The 26,757-nt window shown below is 45.6% G+C and overlaps 1 protein-coding gene across 1 annotated transcript in view; it reads left to right on the forward strand.

Annotated features, from left to right (window-relative positions):
- The first annotated feature begins 334 nt into the window (after window positions 1-334).
- TAF4B (TATA-box binding protein associated factor 4b) overlaps window positions 335-26,757 on the forward strand; it is a 147,520-nt gene continuing 121,097 nt past the window's right edge. Inside the window, exons 1-2 of the mRNA XM_073676958.1 lie at window positions 335-389; window positions 24,019-24,164. Of these exons, the coding sequence (XP_073533059.1) occupies window positions 335-389; window positions 24,019-24,164 (201 nt within the window). The remainder of the gene's footprint in view (window positions 390-24,018; window positions 24,165-26,757) is intronic.

A 26,757-nucleotide genomic window follows, 5' to 3' on the forward strand; every position in this document is an offset into this window, starting at 1 on the left:
TGTAATGAGGTTTCTTCAGGAGCGACCTGGTTGTTGTCTGGACAACCTGGCTTCCTCCGTTTCTCCCACAAGTCCCAAAACAAAGCAAAGTCCCGCCCTATTATAACAGGGTGCAATAGGTCCTTGACTATGCCCACCTCATTGGACTCGGCGTCACAGTTTGTGTCTATGACCACTCGGGCCACAGGGCAGTCCTTAGCATCCCCATGGATACAACGGACGGCAACCTTTTTTCCCGTAACCAGCTGATGGGGAACTGTGGCCCCCACTAGGGTTACCAAACTCCCCGAGTCTAACACAGCAGTCACTTGCACTCCATTTACTGATACGAGTCATGCCTGCTATGCCTCGCTTGGTTGAGGAACAGCAATGCAGGCTGGATATGCAAAGTACGTACAGCGCCGTCCTGCGCTACAGTCCATTGGCTCGTTGATCATGGGGCAATGGGCGGCTATGTGACCTGGGGTGTGACATCTCCAACATACTGTGCTATGGGGAAGGACCTTTGGCAGCAACTCAGACCCCTCCTGAGCTCTAGGACGCCCCCAGGTGTGGCTCTAGCTCCCCTCTTTTGGGTGTCTGCCCCCTTTCAGGTTGCAACCACTTTTGGACCTGGTTGTCACGGGTGTGTCAGAGGTGACAGACAGTCGCCCTGCAGTTGGTTGCAGGAGATCTCTACGTTTGGCATCACAGACATCTTCTTAGAGGCTGTCTCTAGGACCCAGTGGCTACCTCCCTCTGGCTAATTAACACCCTGACTGGGTGTATAAATACCTGCTGTGTTTCAGTGGGAGGTGCCGGCGATATTCATTACTACTTGTGAGGCTTTAGCAGGAGCAGTACTTCGTTCTCTCTGGAGCTTGAGGCCATGTGCGCATTTGGCTGGAGCCATCTAAAGCTAAGCAATTTCCCCTCTGTTTGTCTACCCTTGTTGTCTATAGAGTTTAGTTGAGATCGACTAGTGCTCATCTCCTCCCTTCCTAGCCTTAGCCATACGCCAGGGAAAGTCAGGGCGAGGCACGTGTGGGACGATTGGTGAGGAGCCAATATAGGGATGGTAGTTGAGACGAGGTGACCCTAGACCAGACAAGGAGGTCTCCACTCCCCCCTTTCCCTAGTGTCTGGGCTCATTTTCTCTCTTCCCTCTGTGTTGCACTAAGTCTTTCCCACACCCTGCATGACACAGGTATAGGAGGTCGAACATTTGGGACCGGGAAAATTTGTCACTACAATAGGCCCAGTGGTGCACCCGTTGCGCCCTGACAGCCAGAGTCACTCCCAAGCGCGCCAAGATCTCCGTTTTTAATTTGGCATACTCTTTTGCGTCCTGCAAGGCTAAGTCATAATAGGCTTTCTGCGGCGCGCCTGTTAAATATGGCGCCAAAACCACTGCCCACTGCTCCGGAGGCAATTTCTCCCCCTCTGCCACCCTCTGAAAGACCGTCAGGAATGCCACGACGTCATCACCCGGGGTCATCTTTTGTAATGCTCTTCTTACAGTCTTCCTCACGTGAGAGTCATCACCTGGAGTTGGGGGTGGAGTGGATGTCCTGCCATGGATCACCTCGGCCAGGAGCTCCATCTGCTGCTTGTGCTGTAGTTGCTGCATCTGCTGCTGCTGCTGCACCTGCTGCTGTTGCCGCTGCTGCTGCTGTTGATACTGCTGGAGATTAGCCTGCACGAGTTGCTTTATCAGCTCCTCCATGCTGGTGGATGTCCCTGGCTGGCTGGCGGTCTTCACCCAGGACATAAACGGTTTCCTGTAGCAGTCACATTGCCCCTTGGGATTTGTGCCCATGCTTCTAGCACCAATTGTAGGGTTTGGTACTCACTCAGCTGCTTTTGAGGTAGGCACAGGGACATTTTTAAGAAACTGACTCAAGACAGGTTTATTCAGGCCTCATAAACCGCCCTTGCAAGGTAAACAAATGACAGCCTTTTCCGGCACAAAGTAACAAAACAGGAAAGTAACTAGTCCATACAATACTGCGGGATCGCCCGCTCACAGTCAGTGTCCTGTAGCACAGACACTCTGGAAGTCTCCCCACCTCCAGCCACAGACACTGAATGAGACACTCGGTCTCAATTTTATACACACCCTGGGGTGGGGATGTGAGCAGCCAATCCCACCTGTCTCTTATGACTGCCGTAAAAACCAGCCCTGATACGTCCTATTAAGCATGCCTTCCCGGTTTTACATCACTGAAGCTACCAACCTTACAACAAAGTTACATACCCCCACTCTGCCCAAAGCCGGGAGGCTCGGAACCCTCCGCTAACATACAGTGAACCCTTGACAATACGTCAGCATTGCCATGCAGTTTCCCAGGCCTATGCGCTACCTGGAAGCTCAACTCCTGAAGAGCTAGGAACCACCTGGTCACTCGAGCATTGTTCCCCTTCTTCTCACACATCCACCTTAGTGGGGCATGGTCTGACACCACAAAAAAACAGGCAATGTGAACTGAGGTCTAAGATGGTAGACATGCAAGAAATAGGAGCATGTTCACACTAGCAAAAAAGAAACAAAACCTACAAAAGACAAAAATATATCTCATACCCTACCATCATTATATATAAATGTAAAGCAAAGTTGCATAATAAATATAGGGTACTTAGTGAACTATTTTTGATCAAAAAAAGTATACAAGCCGTCCCACCAGCGGCAAGGTGACCCTAAATTGGGACGGTACCTATACTGCCTATATTAAAAACCTTACTGTATATCAAAGTTGAAGTAATGCATATAAAAGGGTAGACAAATAGGACCGGGTCCCAACTCCAGACCACCCAGGCCCGTGGTAAGCTACATATATACCAGTCAGCTCAACAAAGGGGATGCCACACCCTTAAATTGCACAGAATGCAAACAAGACAAAAAACCAGGCAATGTGAACTGAGGTCTAAGATGGTAGACATGCAAGAAATAGGAGCATGTTCACACTAGCAAAAAAGAAACAAAACCTACAAAAGACAAAAATATATCTCATACCCTACCATCATTATATATAAATGTAAAGCAAAGTTGCATAATAAATATAGGGTACTTAGTGAACTATTTTTGATCAAAAAAAGTATACAAGCCGTCCCACCAGCGGCAAGGTGACCCTAAATTGGGACGGTACCTATACTGCCTATATTAAAAACCTTACTGTATATCAAAGTTGAAGTAATGCATATAAAAGGGTAGACAAATAGGACCGGGTCCCAACTCCAGACCACCCAGGCCCGTGGTAAGCTACATATATACCAGTCAGCTCAACAAAGGGGATGCCACACCCTTAAATTGCACAGAATGCAAACAAGACAAAAAACCAGGCAATGTGAACTGAGGTCTAAGATGGTAGACATGCAAGAAATAGGAGCATGTTCACACTAGCAAAAAAGAAACAAAACCTACAAAAGACAAAAGACAAAAATATATCTCATACCCTACCATCATTATATATAAATGTAAAGCAAAGTTGCATAATAAATATAGGGTACTTAGTGAACTATTTTTTATCAAGTAAGTACCCTATATTTATTATGCAACTTTGCTTTACATTTATATATAATGATGGTAGGGTAAATTAGAATACTTTATAACGACTTGAAAAATGTTGTTAAAATCCGAAATGTTAGCCTACTGAAATGTATGTTCAGTAAATGCACTCAATACTTGGTCGGGGCTCCTTTTGCATCAATTACTGCATCAATGCGGCGTGGCATGGAGGCGATCAGCCTGTGGCACTGCTGAGGTGTTATGGAAGCCCAGGTTGCTTTGATAGCAGCCTTCAGCTCGTCTGCATTGTTGGGTCTGGTGTCTCTCATCTTCCTCTTGACCTCTTAAGGTCAGGCGAGTTTGCTGGCCAATCAAACACAGTCATACTGTTGTTTTTAAACCAGGTATTGGTACTTTTGGCAGTGTGGACAGGTGCCAAGTCCTGCTGGAGAATGAAATTTCCATATCCAAAAAGCTTGTTAGCAGAGGGAAGCATGAAGTGCTTTAAAATTTCCTGGTAGATGGCTGCGCTGACTTTGGTCTTGATAAAACACAGTGGACCTACACCAGCAGATGATATGGCTCCCCAAACCATCACTGATTGTGGAAACTTCACACTAGACCTCAAGAAGCTTGGATTGAGGCCTCTCCACTCTTCCTCCAGACTCTGGGACCTTGATTTCCAAATGAAATGCAAAATTTACTTTCATCTGAAAACAACACCTTGGACCACTGAGCAACAGTCCAGGTCTTTTTCTCCTTGGCCCAGGTAAGACGCTGTTGGTGTCGTCTATTGGTCATGAGTGGCTTAAAACAAGGAATGCGACACTTGTAGTCCATGTCCTGGATGACTCCAGCAGTAGTCCACTCCTTGTGAATCTCCCCCAAACTTTTGAATGGCCTTTTCTTAACAATTCTTTCAAGGCTGCGGTTATCCCGGTTGCTTGTTCACCTTTTTCTACCACAATTTTTCCTTCCACTCAACTTTCCATTAATATTGTTGAATACAGCACTCTGAACAGCCAGCTTCTTTAGCAATGACCTTTTGTGGCTTACCCTCCTTGTGGAGTGTGTCAATGACTGCCTTCTGGACATCTGTCAAGTCAGCAGTCTTCTCCATGATTGTGGAGCCTACTGAAACAGACTAAGGGACCTTTTTAAAACGCATAGGAAGCCTTTGCAGGTGTCTTTTGTTAATTATTCTATGGTAATTTACTGAGATAATGACTTGTGTTTTCATTGGCTGTAAGCCATAATCATCAACATTAACAGAAATAAACACTTGAAAGACATCACCCTGTTTGAAATGACTCCATATAATATATGAGGTTCACTTTTTGTATTGAAGAAGTGAAATAAATTAACTTTTTGATGATATTCTAATTTTGTGAGAAGCACCTGTATATGGATAGCTAGATATATAGATAATAGATAGATATGCAGATAGATATAAATATGTGAGCTATATAATTAGTGCTTTACGTGTGCACCTTACTAGTCATGTATTTTATTAATAAATGATTACATTTCTTAAAAAAAAAAATGGTGTGGGGTCCCCCGTAATTTTATTAACCAGCAGAGGGAAAGCAGACAGCTGGGGCTGATGTTTTTAGCCTGGGAAGGGGGTAATACCCATGGAGCTTCCCAGGCTACTAATATCAGCGCCCAGCTGTATACTTAGCCTTTACTGGCTATTAAAATGGGGGACCCCAAAGAAAATTTGACGTTGGGTCCCCCTATTTTAACAGCCAGCAAAGGCTAGACTGACAGCTTGGGGCTGATATTAATAGCCTAGGAAGGGGCCATAAATATTGGCCCCCTCCCAGACTACAAACACCAGCCCTCAACTGCCCCAGAAATGGCTCATCCATGGATTATGTTCTTCACGTCGGAAAGATGAGGATGAGGTTGGTTTATTATTTTATTTTTATTACAGGTGACAATGGATTCTGAGGGAATGGGCAAAATGGTAAGTAGGGTTTAATTAAGAATATTAAAGGAGTCTGTGTCGTTATTTCAAATAAAATATTTTATTCTGGGTGTGGGTGTTTTTTTTAACATTTCAATTTCACTATGTGGTTAGTAATGGGGGCGTCTTATAGACGCCTCTCCATTACTAAACTGGGCTTGATGTCAGCTTGCATTATAAGCTGAAATCAACCCCAGCCCTATAACCCCACTTGCCATCACCACAGGGCAATGGGCAGAGCAAGGCTCCCCCTGCTCCTTCTTTGACCACCTCCAATCTGGCTTCTGACCGCACCATTCTACTGAAACTGCCCTGAGTAAAGTCACCAACGACCTACTGACCACCAAATCCAAGTGACACTACTCTGTCCTTCTCCTTCTGGACCTGTCATCTGCCTTTGACACATTAGACCATTCCCTCCTACTACAGACTCTCTCATCTCTTGGCATCACAGACTTGGGGCTATCTTGGATCTCCTCATACCTAACAGACCGGAAATTCAGCATCTCCCACTCACACACCACTTCCTCACCTCGCCCCCTATCCGTTGTTGTTCCACAAGGCTCAGTTCTAGGACCCCTGCTCTTCTGCATCTACACCTTCGGCTTGGGACAGCTCATAGAGTCTCACGGCTTTCAGTGTCACCTCTATGCTGACGACACACAGATCTACCTCTCTGGACTTGACATCACCTCCTTACTAACCAGAATCCCACACTGCCTGTCAGCTATTTCATCTTTCTTCTCTGCTAGATTCTTAAAACTTAATATGGATAAAACTGAATTCATCATCTTTCCACCATCTCGCTCAACCCTCCCATCTGACCTATCTATCAAAGTCAAAAAGTAAATGGCTGTCCACTCTCCCCAGTCCCACAAGCTCGCTGCCTCGGGGTAACCCTTGACTCTGATCTCTTCTTCAAACCTCATATCCAAGCCCTTTCCACTTCCTGCCGACTCCAGCTCAAAAATATTTCCCAGATCCGCACATTTCTCAATCACGAATCTGCAAAAACACTAGTACATGCCCTCATCTCCCTCCTCGACTACTGCAACCTCCTGCTCTGTGGCCTCCCTTCTACCACTCTTGCACCCCTCCAATCTATCCTAAAATCTGCTGCCCGACTAATCCACCTGTCTTCCTGCAATTCCCCAGCCTCTCCTCTCTATCAATCTCTTCACTGACTCCCCATTGCCCAGAGACTCCAGTTCAAAACCCTAACCACAGCATACGAAGCCATCCACAACCTGTCTCCTCCATACATCTGTGACCTAGTCTCCCGGTACTTAACTGCACACAACCTCCGATCCTCACAAGATCTCCTTCTCTACTCCCCTCTTATCACCTCTTTCCACAATCGCATAGAAGATTTCTCCTGTGCATCCCCCCTACTCTGGAACTCTATACCCCAACACATCAGACTCTCACCTACCGTGGAAACCTTCAAAAGGAACCTGAAGACCCACCTCTTCTGGCAAGTCTACAACGTGCAGTAACCCTCACTCCACCATACCGCTGCACGACCAGCTCTACCCTCACCTACTGGATCCTCACCTATCCCTTGTAGATTGTGAGCCCTCGCGGGCAGGGCCCTCTCTCCTCCTGTACCAGTCACTGACTCGTTTTCGTTCAAATTATTGTACTTGTTGTTTGCGATGTATACCCCTTTTAAACACGTAAAGTGCCATGGAATTAATGGCGTTAATAATAAATAATAATAATAATGTGCCAGAATTGGCGCATCTTATGGATGCACTATTTTTGGGGCGCCTAAGGACTGGTATTTGTAGTCTGGAAGGGGGCCAATATTCATGGCCCCTTCCTAGGCTATTAATATCAGCCCCCAGCAATCTGTTTAGCCTTTGCTGGCTGTTAAAATAGGGGGGGACCCCACTCAATTTTGTTTGGGGTGCCCCATTTTAATAGCCAGTAAAGGCTAAGTATACAGCTGGAGGTTGATATTAAGTAGCCTGGGAAGCTCCATGGGTATTACCCCCTTCCCAGGCTAAAAACCATCAGCCCCAGCTGTCCGCTTTCCTCTGTTGGTTAATACAATTACGGAGACCCCACGCCTTTTTTTTTTTCAGAAATGTAATCATTTATTGATAAATTACATGAACAGTAAGGTACACATGCAAAACACTGATTATATATATCTCACATATTTATATCTATCTGTATATCTATTTTCTATCTATCTGTATATCTGTCTATCCATATCTCTATCTATTTATCTATCTATTATCTGTCTATCCACATATATATTTATCGATTATCTACCTAATTATCTATCAGTCTATCTATTATCTATCTAGCTATCCATATATCTATGTATCTATTATGTATCTATTTATCTATTATCAATCTGTCTATCTATCCATATATCTGTATATCTATTTATCTATATATCTATCTATTATCTATTGTAGGGATGGTACTCACTCAGGTGTGGTTTGAGGCACACAGGAGGCATGTTCCTTTAAATATTCATAATGGTTTATTAGCTTCATAAACCATTCAAAAGGAAAACGCAAACAAAACAGCCTTTGGTGTAGGCAAAACAAAGATATCAGTCCTTTTATCAAAGTTCCAGCGCTGTGGTCACACAGCCTGGTGTAGCGTCCAGTGTCCTGGCTCGGTCTGGAGACAAAACATACACAGGGGGCCTTCTCCCTCCAAGCACACAGACCATGTGCCAAACAACAGCCTCCATTATATAGGTTGGACAACCACACCCAGAGGTGAGGCATGTGGGTTGCTGGACCTGTCCATTCTCTCCTAGCACCCCGTAACCCGTCTCCCAGGTGCAACAATTAGTCCTCTTAGTGCAGGCGTGCTCTAGAGAAATACTCGGGGTTACATCACAGAGACCAGCCATCTCTGTGATACATACCTCCCATCGACTACGCGAACATTAGCCACCTTACACTATCCATATACTGTATCTATCTATTCATCTATCATCTCTCTATTCATATATCTATATAGATAAATAGATAGATACATAGATAGATAGCTGAATGGATAGATAGATAGAGAGATAGATAGATAGATAGATATATAGATAGATAGATAGATAGATAGATAGATATGGAGATAGATAGATAATAGATAAATAATAGAAAGATAGACTGATAGATAAGATAGATATATGGATACATAGATATATGGATAGACAGATACAGTACAGACCAAAAGTTTGGACACACCTTCTCATTTAAAGATTTTTCTGTATTTTCATGACTTTGAAAATTGTACATTCACACTGAAGGCATCAAGACTATGAATTAACACATGTGGAATTATATACTTAACAAAAAAAGTGTGAAACAACTGAAAATATGTCTTATATTCTAGGTTCTTCAAAGTAGCCACCTTTTGCTTTGATGACTGCTTTGCACACTCTTGGCATTCTCTTGATGAGCTTCAAGAGGTAGTCACCGGAAATGGTTTTCACTTCACAGGTGTGCCCTGTCAGGTTTAATAAGTGGGATTTCTTTCCTTATAAATGGGGTTGGGACCATCAGTTGTGTTGTGCAGAAGTCAGGTGGATACACAGCTGATAGTCCTACTGAATAGACTGTTAGAATTTGTATTATGGCAAGAAAAAAGCAGCCAAGTAAAGAAAAACGAGTGGCCATCATTACTTTAAGAATTGAAGGTCAGTCAGTCTGAAAAATTGGGCAAACTTTGAAAGTGTCCCCAAGTGCAGTTGCAAAAACCATCAAGTGCTACAAAGAAACTGGCTCACATGAGGACCGCCCCAGGAAAGGAAGACCAAGAGTCACCTCTGCTTGTGAGGATAAGTTTATCCGAGTCACCAGCCTCAGAAATCGCAGGTTAACAGCAGCTCAGATTAGAGACCAGGTCAATGCCACACAGAGTTCTAGCAGCGCAGCAGACACATCTCTTCAACAACTGTTAAGAGGAGACTTTGTGCAGCAGGCCTTCATGGTAAAATAGCTGCTAGGAAACCACTGCTAAGGACAGGCAACAAGCAGAAGAGACTTGTTTGACCTAAAGAACACAAGGAATGGACATTAGACCAGTGGAAATCTGTGCTTTGTTCTGATGAGTCCAAATTTGAGATCTTTGGTTCCAACCACCATGTCTTTGTGCGACGCAGAAAAGGTGAACGGATGGATTCTACATGCCTGGTTCCCACCGTGAAGCATGGAGGAGGAGGTGTGATGGTGTGGGGGTGCTTTGCTGGTGACACTGTTGGGGATTTATTCAAAATTGAAGGCATACTGAACCAGCATGACTACCACAGCATCTTGCAGCGGCATGCTATTCCATCCGGTTTGCGTTTAGTTGGACCATCATTTATTTTTCAACAGGACAATGACCCCAAACACATCGCCAGGCTGTGTAAGGGCTATTTGACCAAGAAGGAGAGCGATGGGGTGCTATGCCAGATGACCTCGCCTCCACAGTCACCAGACCTGAACCCAATCGAGATGGTTTGGGGTGAGCTGGACCGCAGAGTGAAGGCAAAAGGGACAACAAGTGCTAAGCATCTCTGGGAACTCCTTCAAGATTGTTGGAAGACCATTTCCGGTGACTACCTCTTGAAGCTCATCAAGAGAATGCCAAGAGTGTGCAAAGCAGTCATCAAAGCAAAAGGTGGCTACTTTGAAGAACCTAGAATATAAGACATATTTTCAGTTGTTTCACACTTTTTTGTTAAGTATATAATTCCACATGTGTTAATTCATAGTTTTGATGCCTTCAGTGTGAATGTACAATTTTCAAAGTCAAGAAAATACAGAAAAACCTTTAAATGAGAAGGTGTGTCCAAACTTTTGATCTGTACTGTATATGGATAGATAGATAGATAGATAGATAGATAGATTGATAGCTAGATATATAGATAGATATACAGATTGATAGATAGATAATAGATAGATATACAGATAGATATAAATATGTGAGATATGTAATCAGTGCTTTGCGTGTGTACCTTAGTGTTCATGTAATTTATTAATAAATTATTACATTTCTCCAAAAAAAATTGCTTGGGGTTCCCCGTAATTTTATTAACCAGCAGAGGTAAAGCCGACCGCTGGCGGCTGATATTACTAGCCGGGGAGGGGCCATTAACCAAAGATGTTCCCTGGCTATTAATAACAGTTCACAGCTGTTTGCTTAGTCTTTACTGGCTAGATTATAGGGAAACCTCAGAATTCTTTTTATGTAGGGTCCCCTAATAAAATCTAACCAGCAAAGGCTAAACAGACAGCTGTGAGCTGATATTAATAGCCATGGAAGGGACCATGGATCCTGGCCCCCTCCGAGGCTCATAATATCAGTCCTCAGCCGCCCCAGAAATGGCGCATCCATAAGATGCGCCAATTATGGAGCTTAGCCTCTTCTCTTCCCACTGCCGTGTGGCGAGTGGGGTAAAAGGGTGGGGTTCATGTCTTCCTTGTATTGGCGGCTGACATGAAGCCCAGGTTAGTAATGGAGAGGTGTCTTTAAGACAACACCATTACTAACCCCTTAGTAAGGTTTAAGACGTTTTTTCAATAAAGACACAGCCAGAATAAAGTCTTTTATTTAAATAAAATTCAACACAGTTTTAATAATTTATTTAAAAATAAAAAACACCGTATACTCACCTAACGTCCAGTCCCCGAATCCCTTGTCTCCTGTAAGAAACCAAAAATAATAAACAACAGTATCCCTCACCTGTCCACCGTCATGACGTAATCCCAGTGTCCCACGGCGATCAGGGTCACTTCTACAGCAGCCACATCAGCAATCACTGATGTCACTGCTGTAGAAGACAGCACTGTATACATTGACAGGAGTGTAACCACTCCTGTTAGTGTATAGTGCTGCGCTGCTGAGGTCACTGGAGTTAAAACAGCTTATGATCAGCTGAGAGCTCCAGGACCTCACTTACGACATCAGTGTTGCGTGGGAAAATTCCCACACTGCACTAATGCCATGAATGAGATCCCGGAGTGCTCAGCTGATCATCAGCTGTTTGAACTCCGGTGACCTCAGTGCCGGCAGCTTCTCACGATACACTGTGGGAGCCATAGAGCTCCTGTCAGTGTATCGCCGGCTGCCTGATAGGACGGCCACATCTCCGGATGTGGCTGTGCTATCAGTGAGATCATCGTGGGACACTCGGTATATGGACTACGGCGGACAAGTGAGAAATATGGTGGTCTATTATTTTATCTTTATTGCAGGTCACATGAGCTTCGGGGATTAGCTGTAAGGTGAGTATATGTTTTTTATTTTATACAGGGGACGAGAACATTGGGGTTAAGGTTTAGGTAAGTGGTAGGTGAGTATAATGTGTTTATTATTTTTATTTAAATAATAATTTATTTATTGTAACTTTTTTTTTTTTACTTTCACTGATGAGAGATTACTTCTTCCATCAGCGGCGGTTGCGCAGCTTGTGTACAGTGACAGCAGGCGCCGGATGATGGGGGTAGTATTCCCATCAGCCGGCGCTTGTGACCCGTGGTAAGCTTTTTACCGCGAGTCACTGTCACAGCTGTCAGAATGATCCCGCAGCACTGTGACTGGTGGTAGCAATCTTACCGCTGGTCACAGCCCTTGATTCCCGCGCTGTCATGCAGATGACAGCGGGAAACCAGGGATGTTCTGGGCCTTGTTCAGATTCGGGAGTCTGAAAACGAACATTTTTTTGAAGTTCGGGTTTATTTGCCGAACCCGAACATGAAAACGTTTGCTCATCTCTCCTTGTAATCCTCTGACTGTTGACGTCGAGTAGCCAAGGAGAATGAGTCGCCTCCAGCGGGCTCTGGAGCTGCGCTGAGCTCAGGAGCGGTGTCCTGTCACTCAGTGAGCTCTGCTCAATGCAGGGCCCCGCTCGCTGGACCGAGTCATTCACCTTGGCGTCAGCGGTCAGAAGATTACATCGGGGGACCTCTCCGGACAGGTGAGTACAAAGATTTTATTATATTATTCTTATTTTTACACACAGATATTGCGGGACCAGACTACTACTCCCAACATTGTTCCTTGCTTGTGCTAGCGCAAGGAAGGGACAATGATGAGGGGAGCGTTCAGCACCTGGTGCTTGTGAACAGTGCTAACTGTACACTGATTCCCAGGTGCCGATATGTGTCACACTTTTGTTCAGCGTAGGACATTTTGCGGACCGTGCAGTGTGCGGACCTGTCTACGTGTGGAGCACACGGACACACGGTCTGTGGGAAAGCACTGACATGTGCACAGACCCATAGATTTGAATAGGTCCACGTGAGGCAGTGTCTCCAGTACCTGTGGAAACTGTCACCACTGGTACTGGCATGCTGTGGGTGGTGCAGCCATAACTGTGTTATCTCCACACTTGGGCTGTGGAGCCTGGAGCACGCAGACGCCTCACTACAGGCGGGATCACTGCGCGTCACTTGCTATTGGCCCCGCCCTGCCGGCATTCTTACCTCACTCAGAGCCGGCGCCTCCGCCACATGGCGAGCACTATATAAACATGGCTGCAGCGTGCTGTGGGGGAGCGCCCCTGGGATAAGCAGCAGCTGTGTGCCGGCGCTGTATACACAACACTGACACTGTGAAGCACACTACTACCACAGACCGCTGAGTCCTGTATGCCATGAGTGCCAGCCAAGTCCCTGCTGCCTGCGCTACAGCTGTGGGGAGCCATGGGCTGGCACCAGCGCTTGCCGGCAGCTACACCGGTGTGTCAGTCAGCGCTAAGCCCACTGATAATGCCGGGCGGTTGTCAGCGGCGCCCCCTGCTGTCTGCACTCTGCTGGGGAAAGTGACAGCGGCTCCAAAGATGTCAGCAACGCCGCCGCCAGGTACCCCCCTCAAAGCGGCTCCGGCAGCCATCCAGTTACCGGCCAACTTCCACATCCCCCCGGGTGAGTACTGCCGGCTCTGCCCGGGTGCTGCATCTACAGCTCAGAACAATTGCTAAACTAGCACTTCCCAATGGCGCTGCCGGTCCTCATTACAGCGGGGGTTAGCCGAGGCCATACCTGGAGGAGACCCTATACGGGGCAATAATGGCCGGAATTGGCTTTAACCCCTTCAGAATCAAGCCATTTAGGAAGCAGAGACGATATTTGCTGTTGTGTCCCAAAATTGAGAGAGACGGTTTTCCATTTGTGCGTTGTTTTTCAGAACCACCACTTGTAGTTCTGGTATCTAGCTGACATTTTACAATGCTATATACTTTCATCATATATATATATATATATATATATATATATATATATATATATATATATATATATATATATTTTAAATGGAGATTATGCAGTCCAGGAATATAAAGCCTGTGTTGCCTATAAGGGTATGTGCACACGCTCAGTAATTGGATTGGACGCAACGCATTTGAGCTGCATGCAAACCGCAGCGGCCAGATGTTACAGCATAGTGGATGGGATTTGTAGACTTAGGGAGTCACTAGTCTCCGCAATAGAAATTCTATCAGTGCAATGTATAGGATGCGGTGAATCCTCATGGTTCAGTGAACACATGCGGAGTCACCCGCGTGCAGCGCTTTGGACGCAGCGTAAAGTATACTGCATTCAAAGCTCTGCCTGTACGGATAGTGTGCACATACCCTGAAGGGCTAAGCTGGTGTTTTTTGGGCATCACTCACTTTCACAGTGGATGTTGCATCTCCCACAATGACCTGACTCGTTCCACACAAAAAAACAAGCCCCAATATGACCTCATCAATAGAAACATGAAGGATAAAGTGTGAAATGTGTTAATATTGTGCAAAAGTAGTAACCCAATAAAACTCCAAAACCCTCCAAATATTTGATATCACCATAATCATTCTGACCCCTAGAATTTAATAGGGACAGAAGTGAACAGTGGTGGCTCACCCCTTTAATTCTATTAATTCTAGGGGTCACAGTGATTCTAATTATATTATATCTGGATTTTTTTGTTGTTATACTACTTTTGCACAACTATAGCAAATTTCATAAAATAATGTAATTAAAGTTATGTACTCCTATTCTAAGAGACATAACTTTTTTTTTAATGTTTCCATTGATGTATTCATATATGAGCTTATTTTTTTGGGTGGGGGATATTAGTCATTTATTTACTTTAATAAAAGCGTTTTGGAGTACATATAAATTAATGAACTTATTTATTTGCAGGGAGAAATGAAGAAACAAAAGCAAATTGTCACTTTTACTGGGGTTTTTTTGTTTTGCATCTCATCGAGAATTGATTTATATTATACTGGTCATAACTAGTGTTGAGCGAGCACTAAAATGCTTGGGTGCTCGAAGCTCGGGCCGAGCTCGCCGTGATACTCGGGTGCTCGACCCGAGCAACGAGCCCAATGTTAGTCTATGGGAGACTCGAGCATTTTTGCGGTGACACCCCCGGCAGTCTTTTAAAAGCCTAACAAGTGCCCAAAACGATAGTGACAGTGCTCAAATGACATGGGGACAGCATGGGGATCGCCCCAGGAAGCATTTCTGACCCCCAGGTCACTGCTGTCAACAACGTGGTCAGAGGTATTAAGCCACTTTTACGGGCTCACAATAAAACGTTCAAAAATGAAAATGAATCTTTTTTCCTGTGAAATATGTTATGCTTTGTTTTGTTGTAATGCAAGCGCATGTATGTAGTAGCAGCTAGTCCTGAGGTGGTCAGCGTTTTGGCGCATATCCTACCTCCTCCGAGGATTGCTGGATGTTTTCCTGCTACTATCCCAGTTCTATGACTCCCGTTAAAACAAAGCTTCAGGTGATGAATGATGGATGAGGTGGTGGCAAAGGAGAGCAGGAGGAACAGGGACCATTCACATCAATATCAGGCCAGTCAACCAGATATGTCTTGTAGGATATGTTTCTGTAACAAAAGGAGCGGTTCGGCTACACAGTTATAGGGCATACAGTGAGTGCAATGCCTACCAAAAATTTCGAGCCACTCCAATGCCCCTTGGAAATGACATGGAGGTCAGAGGGCGTTAACTAAACCTTTTTTTCGATTTATAGCAACTGGGTCTCCCGTGCACTGTTGGCCTAAGCAGTGAATGGAAGGCTTTCCAAAAATTATGAGGAACTGCAATGCCCCTTACAAGAGCCATGTGTGGCACCCCAGGGGTCTGGTCACCACAGTAATAGAGATATTACGTCGGAGAGCAAGTGGGAGGTTTCCTGGTCAGGATCCCTTAAACATGCAACATCCTCCTGCCCCAGTCCTGGGAGGGGAGAATTCTGCCCTTATAAACTGGATCTGGGGCGGGGTTGAGTGAGTCAGAGAACAGAGAACAGTCAGAGTCAGAGTGAGAGCAAGGGAAAGTAACAGCAAGGAGCTCTGTAGGAGCTAGGTGCTAAAGACCAGGGGCTGGAAGCTGAGCAGAGCTCACCCTGGCAGAAGACAATCGGACACAGGAGTCTGAGGCTGTGAGGACTTTTCCAGCAGCAGCAGAAACCAGCCGGCAGGGGATTTCAGGTCCTCTGGCCATAGAAGCCCGGAGGCTCGGTCACAAGCAAGGGACCAGCACCGCCGTCGTGGAGCGGAGGCTAACCGAAGGCCCCAAGCCCCGTGGGGAGTTATCCCATTCTCTGCTGCGCACACAACACCAGCCTCAGCGGTCTGCCTCGCAGCGGTGGTACTCCCTGACCGCAATCCACGGGTGGCGCAGTCGGACAATTAACCTCAAAACCTAAGAAAGACTGCCACTGGTTTGACCAGCCTGAGCCACGGGACCGGTCACCACCATGGAGACTACAGACCCCAGAGACCCGGCACCGGGTATCCCACACACGTGTACACACGGCCCAGGGGGCGCGTCACATGCAGTACAGCATATTACAAACATAAGTCCCATTATTGGGGAGTGGGTGTCCCATAGTATTTGCTTACGCCTTGCAAGCAAAAGCTGCCAAAAATAAGGACGGAGGAACTTGCAATGCTGGCACCCTGGTGGTATAGTGGTGGTGGAGGCTGAGGATAAGGAGAAGAAGATTAAACAGCCGAAACGAGGAAGCGGTGCATGTGAATACACCTCCCGAAATAACACAGTGGATTTGACTTTGTTACTCTGCTGTCATTTGGTGGTGATGAGAAGTCTGGCCCAATCCAGCCCTTGTTCATTTTGATAAGGGTCAGCTTGTCAGCATTGTCAGTTGACAGGCGAGTGCGCTTATCAGTTATAATTCCCCCAGCGGCACTAAAAACACGCTCCGATAACACGCTAGCGGCAGGGCAGGCCAGGACCTCCAAGGCGTACAGAGCGAGTTCATTCCAAGTGTCCAGCTTGGATACCCAATAATTAAAAGGCACAGAGGAATCACGGAGGACGCTGGTACGATCAGCAAGGTACTCCCTCACCATCTTTTGAAACTTTCCACTCCATTTGTGAGGATACCCCGCGCCTCAGGGCCTGTAAGCTGGGCGGGTGTCAGAAAACTGTCCCAGAACGTTGACCGTGTTCCCCTGTCTCTGCTGGATTGGAGTTGCATCTCTCTCGCCTGTATGCCTTGGTTGGGCAACGAACTGTGACCTCTGCCGCTAGCGTGTTCAGATGGGAATTTTTTTAAGAGTTCTGCAGCAAGGGCCTTCTGGTACTGCCCCATTTTTGTAGACCTCTCCACCTCAGGAATAAGAGAGTGAAAGTTCTCCTTGTAGCGGGGGTCTACAAGTGTCACCAACCAGTAATGACTGTCACCAAACATTTTGACAACGTGAGGGTCACGGTTAAGGCAGCGTAACATAAAGTCAGCCATGCGTGCCAGACTGGTAACGGGCAAGATTTCCGTGTCCTCACCAAGATGACGACTGACCATGCTCTCCTCCTCCTCTTCCTCCTCCCCCCTGTCCTCAGGCCACCCACGCTGAACCGACGGTATGACACTTGTACAGGTACTACCGTCTACAACGCATGATAGCAGCTCCTGTTCTTCCTCCTCCTCCTCTCCCTCATTGTCCCCCAATGCACGATGAGATGAGGCTGGGCTGTGTGTAATCGCCCGCTACGGCTTCTTGTTCCATCTCATCATACTCTGGCTGTAATGCCTCCTCTTTAATTCTCTGCAGAGAGCGTTGCAAAAGACAGACAAGCGGGATGCTGACACTAATGATGGCGTCATCGCCACTCACCATCTTGGTGGCCTCCTCAAAGTTTGTCAGGATGGTACATATGTCAGACATCCAGGTCCACTCCTGAGGTCTTATGTGTGGAGTCTGACCTGAATATTGACGGCCTTGTTGCAGCTGGTACTCCACAACTGCTCTCTTCTGCTCACAAATCCTTTGCAACATGTGGAGGGTAGAGTTCCAACGTGTGGGGACATCACACACCAGTCGGTGTGCCGGAAGCTGCAAACGCTGCTGCAACACAGCAAGGGCGGCGGAAGCTGTAGCCGACTTGCGAAAATGAGCTGACAGGCGGCGTACTTTCACGAGCAGATCTGGCAACTCTGGGTACGATTTAAGAAACCGCTGAACCATGAGGTTAAGCACATGAGCCAGGCATGGTACGTGTGTGATCTCACCTCGCCTCAGAGCCGCCACCAGGTTACGGCCATTGTCACACACGACCATGCCGGGATGTAGGTTCAGCGGTCTCAGCCACAGATCTGCCTGCTCTTTCACAGCTGTCCACAACTCACAAGCAGTGTGAGGTTTATCACCTAAGCTTATGAGTTTCAGCACAGCCTGTTGCCGCTTGGCGGAGGCAGTACTGCAATGCTTCCAGCTTGTAACTGATGTGGTGATATCTGAGATGGAGGCTGAACATGAGGAGGAGGAGGAGGAGGAGGATGCGCAGGAGCTGTACACTGTGGGGGCAACTCTGACTGACATAGGGCCTGCAATCCTCGGTGTGGGGAGGATGTGTTCCGTCCCAAGGTCCGACTGGGTCCCGGCTTCCACTATGTTTACCCAGTGTGCCGTCAGAGAGATGTACCGTCCCTGGCCACAAGCACTTGTCCACGTGTCCGTTGTCAGGTGGACTCTCCCAGTAACTGCGTTGTTGAGGGCACGGCAGATGCTTTGGGACACGTGCTTGTGTAGTTCGGGGATGGCACACCGGGCAAAATAGTGTCGGCTGGGGACCGAGGGACGGCGACCGCCATAAGATTGCGGAAGGATTCCGTCTCCACCAGCCTAAAAGGCAGCATTTCCAACGCAAGCAGTCGTGAAATGTGCAAATTTAGGACTGTGGCCTGTGGGGCGTTAGCTGCGAATTTCCGCTTTCGTTCAAAGGTCTGGGATATGGACAATTGAACGCTGCGGTGGGACGTGGACGAGGACGTTGATGCAGTTTCTTGAGAAACTGCCATAACAAGTGCAGACTGAGAGGAGGGGGCATCTTTACATGCAGTATGGACAGGGGATTGGCTTGCACACACAACAGGGGGTTCTATTGCACGCACAACAGTGGAAGAAGCAGTGGTGACACCCGCTGACACTGGTCGTGGACCCTGGGTTTCGCCTCACAAAGTCGGGTCCTTTGCTGCCATGTGCCTGATCATGCTGGTGGTGGTCAGGCTGGTAGTTTTGTCACCCCTGCTGATGCTGGCATGGCAGGTGGAACATATGGCCTTTTTGGGGTTATCAGCAGAGTCTTTAAAAAAATTCCAGACTCTGGAAGACCTACCGCTTGTACTGGCAACGTCCCTCGTGTTGGTGTTACGGGGAACGCTTGCCTGCCTTCTGTCTGCGGCCACCACACTGCTTCTTCCTGCCTGTTGGGGTACTCTGCCTCCCTCCCCTTGTGTGCTGCTGGCCTCACTCTGCATGTCCTCCTTCCACGTTGGGTCAGTTACTAGATCCTCCACCACCTCCTCCTCTTCCATTTGCGCACCACGATCCTCCTCCTCACTTCCTGGCAATTGTGTCTCGTCATCGTCCACCTCTTGTGACAGATTGCCAACATCGACTTCCTGTGGCCGTGGCTGTTCAAATATTTGGGCATCGCAACATGGGATCTCCTCTTCCACCACTTCAAGCGTATCAGGCGAGGGGCCCAAATATGGAAATGGACCAGTGAACAGCTCTTCAGAGTGTCCAAGTGTGGGATCACTTGCTGTCTGACGACACTCGGCATGGTGGGAGGAAGGAGCATCAGGGTGAGGAGGAGTGTGCGGTCGAGACTCACGGCTACTAAGAGTTGACCGTGTGGAAGACAGACCAGAGGTGGTGGTGCCCAGGTAACTGGAAGTATTATCTGCTATCCAATTAATAACCTGTTCACACTGATCAGTTCTCAATACTGGTGTTGTTCTGTGCTTCCCTAGTAATTCGGTCAAGAAGTGGGAGCGAGAAGATGTGGCTGTTGGTTGTGGCACATTTTCACCTTGGCCACGGCCCCGTCCTCTGCATGAACCATCACCAGAACGTCCACTTCCAAGTCCCTTGCCACGCGCTTTGCCCATTGTAAATGAAGTAAAATAGCTTACACTATCAATGGAAAAAGGGTAATAAAGAGTAGATTAGAACCGTGGAAGAGGAAAACCACAATTATTGTTTACTGGGGTATACCACACTTTTTTAAATAGAGATATTTGCGGCTGAACAGTGAGCAACACACTCAAACTGCTTTTTTTTTTTTAGATACCAAAGGCCCAAAACTGGATAGTACAGCTATTTGACCCGTGGAACTGCGAAACCACACTGGGATGTCGGGCCTACACAAGACTATTTTCAACAGATATATTTTTGTGTCACAACAGTCAGGAGACACTACTGTTTTTCTTTACGGAAAATATACCAAAACCTGAATGATAGATTTTTTACCGTGGGATGGCAAAACCACAGTTATTGTTTACTGGGGTATACCACACTTTTTTAAATAGAGATATTTGCGGCTGAACAGTGAGCGACACACTCAAACTTTTTTTTTTTTTTTTTTAGATACAAATGGCCCAAAATGGATAATACAGAAGTTTGAACCGTGGAAGTGCAAAACACTTCTGTTTCTCTAGCCTACACCAGACTATTTTCAACAGTTATATTTGTGTCTGAAAAATCAGAGACACGCTTTTTTTTGGGAGGGGGGACACACCAAAAGGTTAATAAGACGGGTATTTGTACAGTGTGAAGGAGGAAAAAAAAGGAGGATTTAGATGAAAAAAAAAGGATTTTTCCTGGCCCCCGACACCTGGTGCTAAGTCCAGTAATTTCAGCAACAGGAGCACACAGGACTGTAATGCAGCATTTGCTGGTATAACCACTGTGTCTCTTATACAGCCTGCCTGCCTGGTATCTGGGATGGATATTAGTCCTGAAAAGGACTGTTTGTTTGTTCTGGCGGCCTTTACAGACCCTACACTAACTATTTCGCAGTTTATATCTCTCCCTAAATCAGCAGCGCTGTCCCTACACTGTCTAATCCGGAGCGACTGTGTCCAAGATGGCGGCGCCCGGTTTTAAATACTCGAGGTGACGCTGTGCGGCCAGCCAATCACTGTAATGCCCACAACCAACATGGCTGCAGCATTACAGTGACTGGCTGGCAATCCCTGCATGTTCATTGGCTCTGTAAAGAGCGCCAAACATGCAGGGCGGAGACCCGAGCTCCCGCCCGAGTAACCCGGAAATGCTCGGTGCTCGCCGAACATTCCGAGTAGCGTGATGCTCGGGCGAGTACCGAGCAGTGTCGAGCATGTTCGCTCAACACTAGTCATAACGACTTTAATACACTGCTCAAAAAAATAAAGGGAACACTTAAACAACAGAATATAACTCCAAGTAAATCAAACTTCTGTGAAATCAAACTGTCCACTTAGGAAGCAACACTGATTGACAATCAATTTCACATTCTGTTGTGCAAATGGAATAGACAATAGATGGAAATTATTGGCAATTATCAAGACCCACTCAATAAAGGAGTGTTTCTGCAGGTGGGGACCACAGACCACATCTCAGTACCAATGCTTTCTGGCTGATGTTTTGGTCCCTTTTGAATGTTGGTTGTGCTCTCACACTCGTGGTAGAATGAGACGGACTCTACAACCCACAGAAGTTGCTCAGGTAGTGCAGCTCATCCAGGATGGCACATCAATACGAGCTGTGGCAAGAAGGTTTGCTGTGTCTGTCAGCGTAGTGTCCAGAGGCTGGAGGCGCTACCAGGAGACAGGCTAGTACAACAGGAGACGTGGAGCCGGCCGTAGGAGGGCAACAACCCAGCAGCAGGATCGCTACCTCCGCCTTTGTGCAAGGAGGAACAGGAGCAGCACTGCCAGAGCCCTGCAAAATGACCTCCAGCTGGCCACAAATGTGCATGTGTCTGCACAAACTATTAGAAACCGACTCCATGAGGGTGGTATGAGGGCCCGACGTCCACAGATGGGGGTTGTGCTCACCGCCCAAGACCTTGCAGGATGCTTGGCATTTGCCACAGCACACCAGGATTGGCAAAGTCTCCACTGGCGCCCTGTGCTCTTCACAGATGAAAGCAGGTTCACACTGAGCACATGTGACATACGTGACAGAGTCTGGAGACGCCGTGGAGAGCGATCTGCTGCCTGCAACATCCTTCAGCATGAGCGGTTTGGCAGTGGGTCAGTAATGGTGTGGAGTGGCATTTCTTTGGAGGGCCGCACAGCCCTCCATGTGCTCGCCAGAGGTAGCCTGACTGCCATTAGGTACCGAGATGAGATCCTCAGACCCCTTGTGAGACCATATGCTGGTGTGGTTGGCCCTAGGTTCCTCCTAATGCAGGACAATGCCAGACCTCATGTGGCTGGAGTGTGTCAGCAATTCCTGCAAGATGAAGGCGTTGAAACTATGGACTGGCCCGCCCGTTCCCCAGACCTGAATCCGATTGAGCACATCTGGGACATCATGTCTCGCTCCATCCACCAACGTCACGTTCCACCACAGACTGTCCAGGAGTTGGCGGATGCTTTAGTAAAGGTCTGGGAGGAGATCCCACAGGAGACCATCCGCAGCCTCATCAGGAGCATGCCCAGGCGTTGTAGGGAGGTCATACAGGCACGTGGAGGCCACACACAATACTGAGCCTCATTTTGACTTGTTTTAAGGACATTACATCAAAGTTGGATCAGCCTGTAGTGTGTTTTTCCCCCTTAATTTTAGGGGTGACTCCAAATCCAGGCCTCCATTGGTTAATAAATTTGATTTCCATTGATGATTTTTGTGTGATTTTGTTGTCGGCACATTCAACTTTGTACAGAACAAAGTATTCAATGAGAATATTTCATTCCTTCAGATCTAGGGTGTGTTATTGGAGTGTTCTCTTTATTTTTTTGAGCAGTGTTTTTATAAAGGAATCGGTCAGCAGGATTTCACACCACAAATTATGTGCTCAAGTAGCTCTTTCCTGAATATCTTTTACATGGCCAGTCCGTTCCTCTGTTACTGAGAAATCTGCTTTTGATTTGTATGTTAGATCTGAAGCCTCTGTCACTCCAGCCTCTATGCTGTGTAGTTCTGACAAAGAAGCCGTTTGTTTTTTATTTATTTATTTTTTTGTGTGAAATCATCTGGTCACACAGATTTTCAGCACATCAATTTCTGATGTGGGGAAACAGCTTTTAGGTGTTGAGTTTCTCCATTAATTTCAATGTGGACGCTAATGGTACGTTCCTACATCATGGATTTTTTTGGCGTCAATTTTATACAGCAAAACCTGTTCTTCAAGGGCATTTTGTTCAGGATTTTTCTTGCAGTTTTGGTGGTTTTTTTTTTTTCAGCGTGTTTTTTCACGGTCTTTCTGTCTTTTTATGCATGTACATAAAGTTCTGTGAAAAAAAAACAAACAAAAAAAAAAACCATTCTACTTTGGCATAAAAAACGCTGAAACAAATTTTGGTACGTTTTTGATGCGTGTTTTTTTTCACCACCCATTACTTCCTATGGGTTTAAAAAAAATGCTGAAAGAAGTGACATACTCTATTTTCCAAAAAAACATGCAAGGCACAAAATCCTGAACAAAAAAACCCCATGATGTGTGAACAGAGAATTCTGGAATCTCATAGACTTTGCTGGTACTGCAAAAGGCAGCTGAAAATTTGCATAAAAAACTGCATAAAAAAACCACGATGTGTGAACATAACTGCACATTTAGGTTAACACTTCTGCTGTAGCTTTGCTCTGTCCTGTTTTGCTACGTTTCCACAACAAGAAAAAAAACAACACAAAAACGTGTGAGAAAATGCAGGCAACATGCATGGATTTTAGATGCAGAAATGCTGCTGATTTCATTTTATAAATGCGCAATATGTGAACCAGGTGTAAATGCTCCAACCCTTTAATTGGATCGTCATTTAAAGGTTAGTGACCAGGGGGTGTAGCTGTGGCTAGACCACCCCTGATGTAATATTTTCTATCTGTTCTGTGCAGAGACCACATGACTACATATTTGTATTATAAAGATGCCATTGATGCTTGTGTTGCAGTTTCTTGTAGTGCTTATTCAGTAAGATCTCTAGATCTCCTTAGATTTCAGAGGGGATGTAATCTGCAGGAATCGGGTAGATATGCCACACGTTAGCACCCTGCAATACTCAGGAAAGGGAGAGGAGTTGGGGCACATCTTACATTTTGAATTTATTATTTGCATCATGCTTTTTGTGCTATATTGACTGTGGCTTCTTGTCTGCAGGTACTGTTCTTATAAAGAGCAGCAATGGGCAGCTTATGCTGGTCTCCCAACAAGCTTTGGCACGAGCTCAGGCTCATGGACAAACTTCAAGTGCAAGACCACCTATGTCTTCTAGTGCTGCCACCATACAGGTCTACAATATACAGGTAGCCATGTGGACAAATATAGTACAATCACCACCTTTGCAATAGTGGAACTGTTTGTTCAATATTTTTTTTCTGGATTGTCATAGTAACCCCAAAGATTTAAAGGGTTATTCCCATCTTCATAGATGTTTTGCATTTACTGTTTGTTAATTTTAACAGCTGTTCTTGAGATATTCACACTTTTCCCTACAATCTGACACCACTGCAGAGAGTCAGAGTTCAGAGAGTTCCTGATGTTATGTTTTATTGCTTCAGCAAAGTGTATGTGATTTATAGAAATCTCATGACCACAGTGCTGTTTTTTTTTTTTTTTTTTTTTTTTTTTTTTTTTGTATCTTTTTAATGGATCAATAAAGCTTTTTTTTTTTTTTCCTCAAAATTTGGATTTTGAGTTCTGTATAAGATTACCTTGTTTTCACAGAAATAATTGATACAGCCTTTGCTACTTTGGTATTTGTAGCTTCCATGTCTTATTGATGTATCAGGTTTGTTGTTAAAGAGTAACCGTCGTTTTAACTTTTATTTCATGAATCAATAGTACACATAAAAATAAATGTACAGTGGATACAGAAAGTATTCAGACCGCTTTAAATTTTTCACTCTTTGTTCCATTGCAGCCATTTGGTGAATTCTAAAAAGTTCATTTTTTTTTTCTCATTTTGACTGAAAAAAAACAGAAATGTAGAAATTTTTGCAAATTTATTAAATAAGAAAAACTTCCGTACCCACTGTATTAGCTAGAGACATGGCTCTTACCTCCTCCTCTACCCTATTACATAGGAGAGTGCAGTTACTATTCATAAGATTCTATCTCAGTAAGTAATCTAAGGCTGCATGCCCACGATGCGTTTTTCATGTGTTTCCGCTGCGGAATTTCCGCAGCGGAAACGCATCAAAAACGCATGGTAATCCGCACCCCATGGTCCCCAATGGCATTCCGCAATGTCAATGCACATGCTGCGGATTTTTCCGCAGCGTTTCTGCAGCGCTCCTAAATCCGCAGCATGTTCATTAATTTTGCGGAAGCGCAGCGGAATTGCCGCCATTGACTTGCATTGAGACGCATATAATCCGTGTCAGTACATTTGTGCACGCGGAATTTATGCGTCTCTATGTGCGGATGGTACCCAGTTCTGGAGGAGAGGAGACTCTCATCCAGACCTGGGTACCATTGTACCTGTAAAAAAAAGAATAAAATAATAAAGTTATATTCACCTGTCCGGCGGCTTCTCTCTGCTTGCCGGCAGCTCTTATCTTCCAGGACCTGAGATGATGTCGCGGTCATGTGACCGCAGGCTGTCTCGCGAGATGCTGGCAACCCGGAAGAAGCCAGGACGAGCGCGACAGCACACGCGGTGGGGCATCGGAGGTAAGTATAGCTTTATTTTTTTATTTTTACGGTCACACTATATAAATCCATGCCTTTTGCATGGATTTATATAGTGTGACCTAGTTGTCAAGCACTTTCCAAGTGATGCTATCACCTGGAAAGTACTTGTCAGTCCATATGCGGAAACGCATGCGTTAACGCGTGTGAATCCGCATGTATTCTGCAGGAAAAACGCATGTACAATCTGCATGCGTTTTTTCTGGCAGGGAGATGCAGAAACGCTGCAGAAATTTTCTGCTTCATTTCTGCATCGTGGACACATAGCCTAACAATCTGGCTTCACTGAATACGGATTGTACCCAATAATATTGAAAATGAATGATCAGTCCTGGAAGAGGGGATTTCCCTGATAAGTTATGTTACAAAGTTTCTTATTTTCATGTGTACTATTCATGAACTAAAACATTAAAACGACGGTTATGCTTTAACCCCTTATTGACCAAGCCAATTTTTACAATTCTGACCACTGTCACTTTATGAGGTAATAACTCTGGAACGCTTCAACGGATCTCACTGATTCTGAGATGCTTTTTCATGACATGTTGTACTTCATAATAGTGATAAAAAAATTTCTATATGACTTTTGTTTATTTGTGAAAAAAAACAGAAATTTGGCGACAATTTAGAAAATTTAGCAATTTTCAAACTTTGAATTTTCATGCCCTTACATGTTACACAAAATAGTTGCTAAATAACATTTCCCACATGTCTACTTAACATCAGCACAATTTTTGCAACAATTTTTTTTTTTTGTTAGGAAGTTATAAGGGTTAAAAGTTGACCAGCGATTTCTAATTTTTCCAACAAAATTTACAAAACCATTTTTTTAGGGTCCACATCACATTTGAAGTGACTTTGAGGGGTCTGTATGACAGAAAGTACCCAGAAGTGACACCATTCTAGAAACTGCACCCCCCCCCCTAAAGTTAGTTTTGCAATTTCTCCTGAGCACGCGGATATCCCAAATGTGGGGGAAAACCACTGTTTGGGTGCACATCAGGGCTCGGAAAGGAAGGAGCACTGTTTGACTTTTTGAACGCAAAATTGTCTGGAATGTAGAGCGGATGCCATGTCGCGTTTGGAGAGCCCCTGATGTGACTAAACAGTGGAAACAACCCCCAAAAGTGACATAATTTTGGAAACTAGACCTCTCGAGGATTTTATCAACGGGTATAGTGAGCATTTTAAATCCAGAGGTACGAA

Source organism: Phyllobates terribilis, unplaced genomic scaffold (genome assembly GCF_046119375.1).
Source record: "Phyllobates terribilis strain yellow unplaced genomic scaffold, ASM4611937v1 Scaffold_4__5_contigs__length_816908805, whole genome shotgun sequence".
In the NCBI taxonomy this organism is placed as follows: domain Eukaryota; kingdom Metazoa; phylum Chordata; class Amphibia; order Anura; family Dendrobatidae; genus Phyllobates; species Phyllobates terribilis.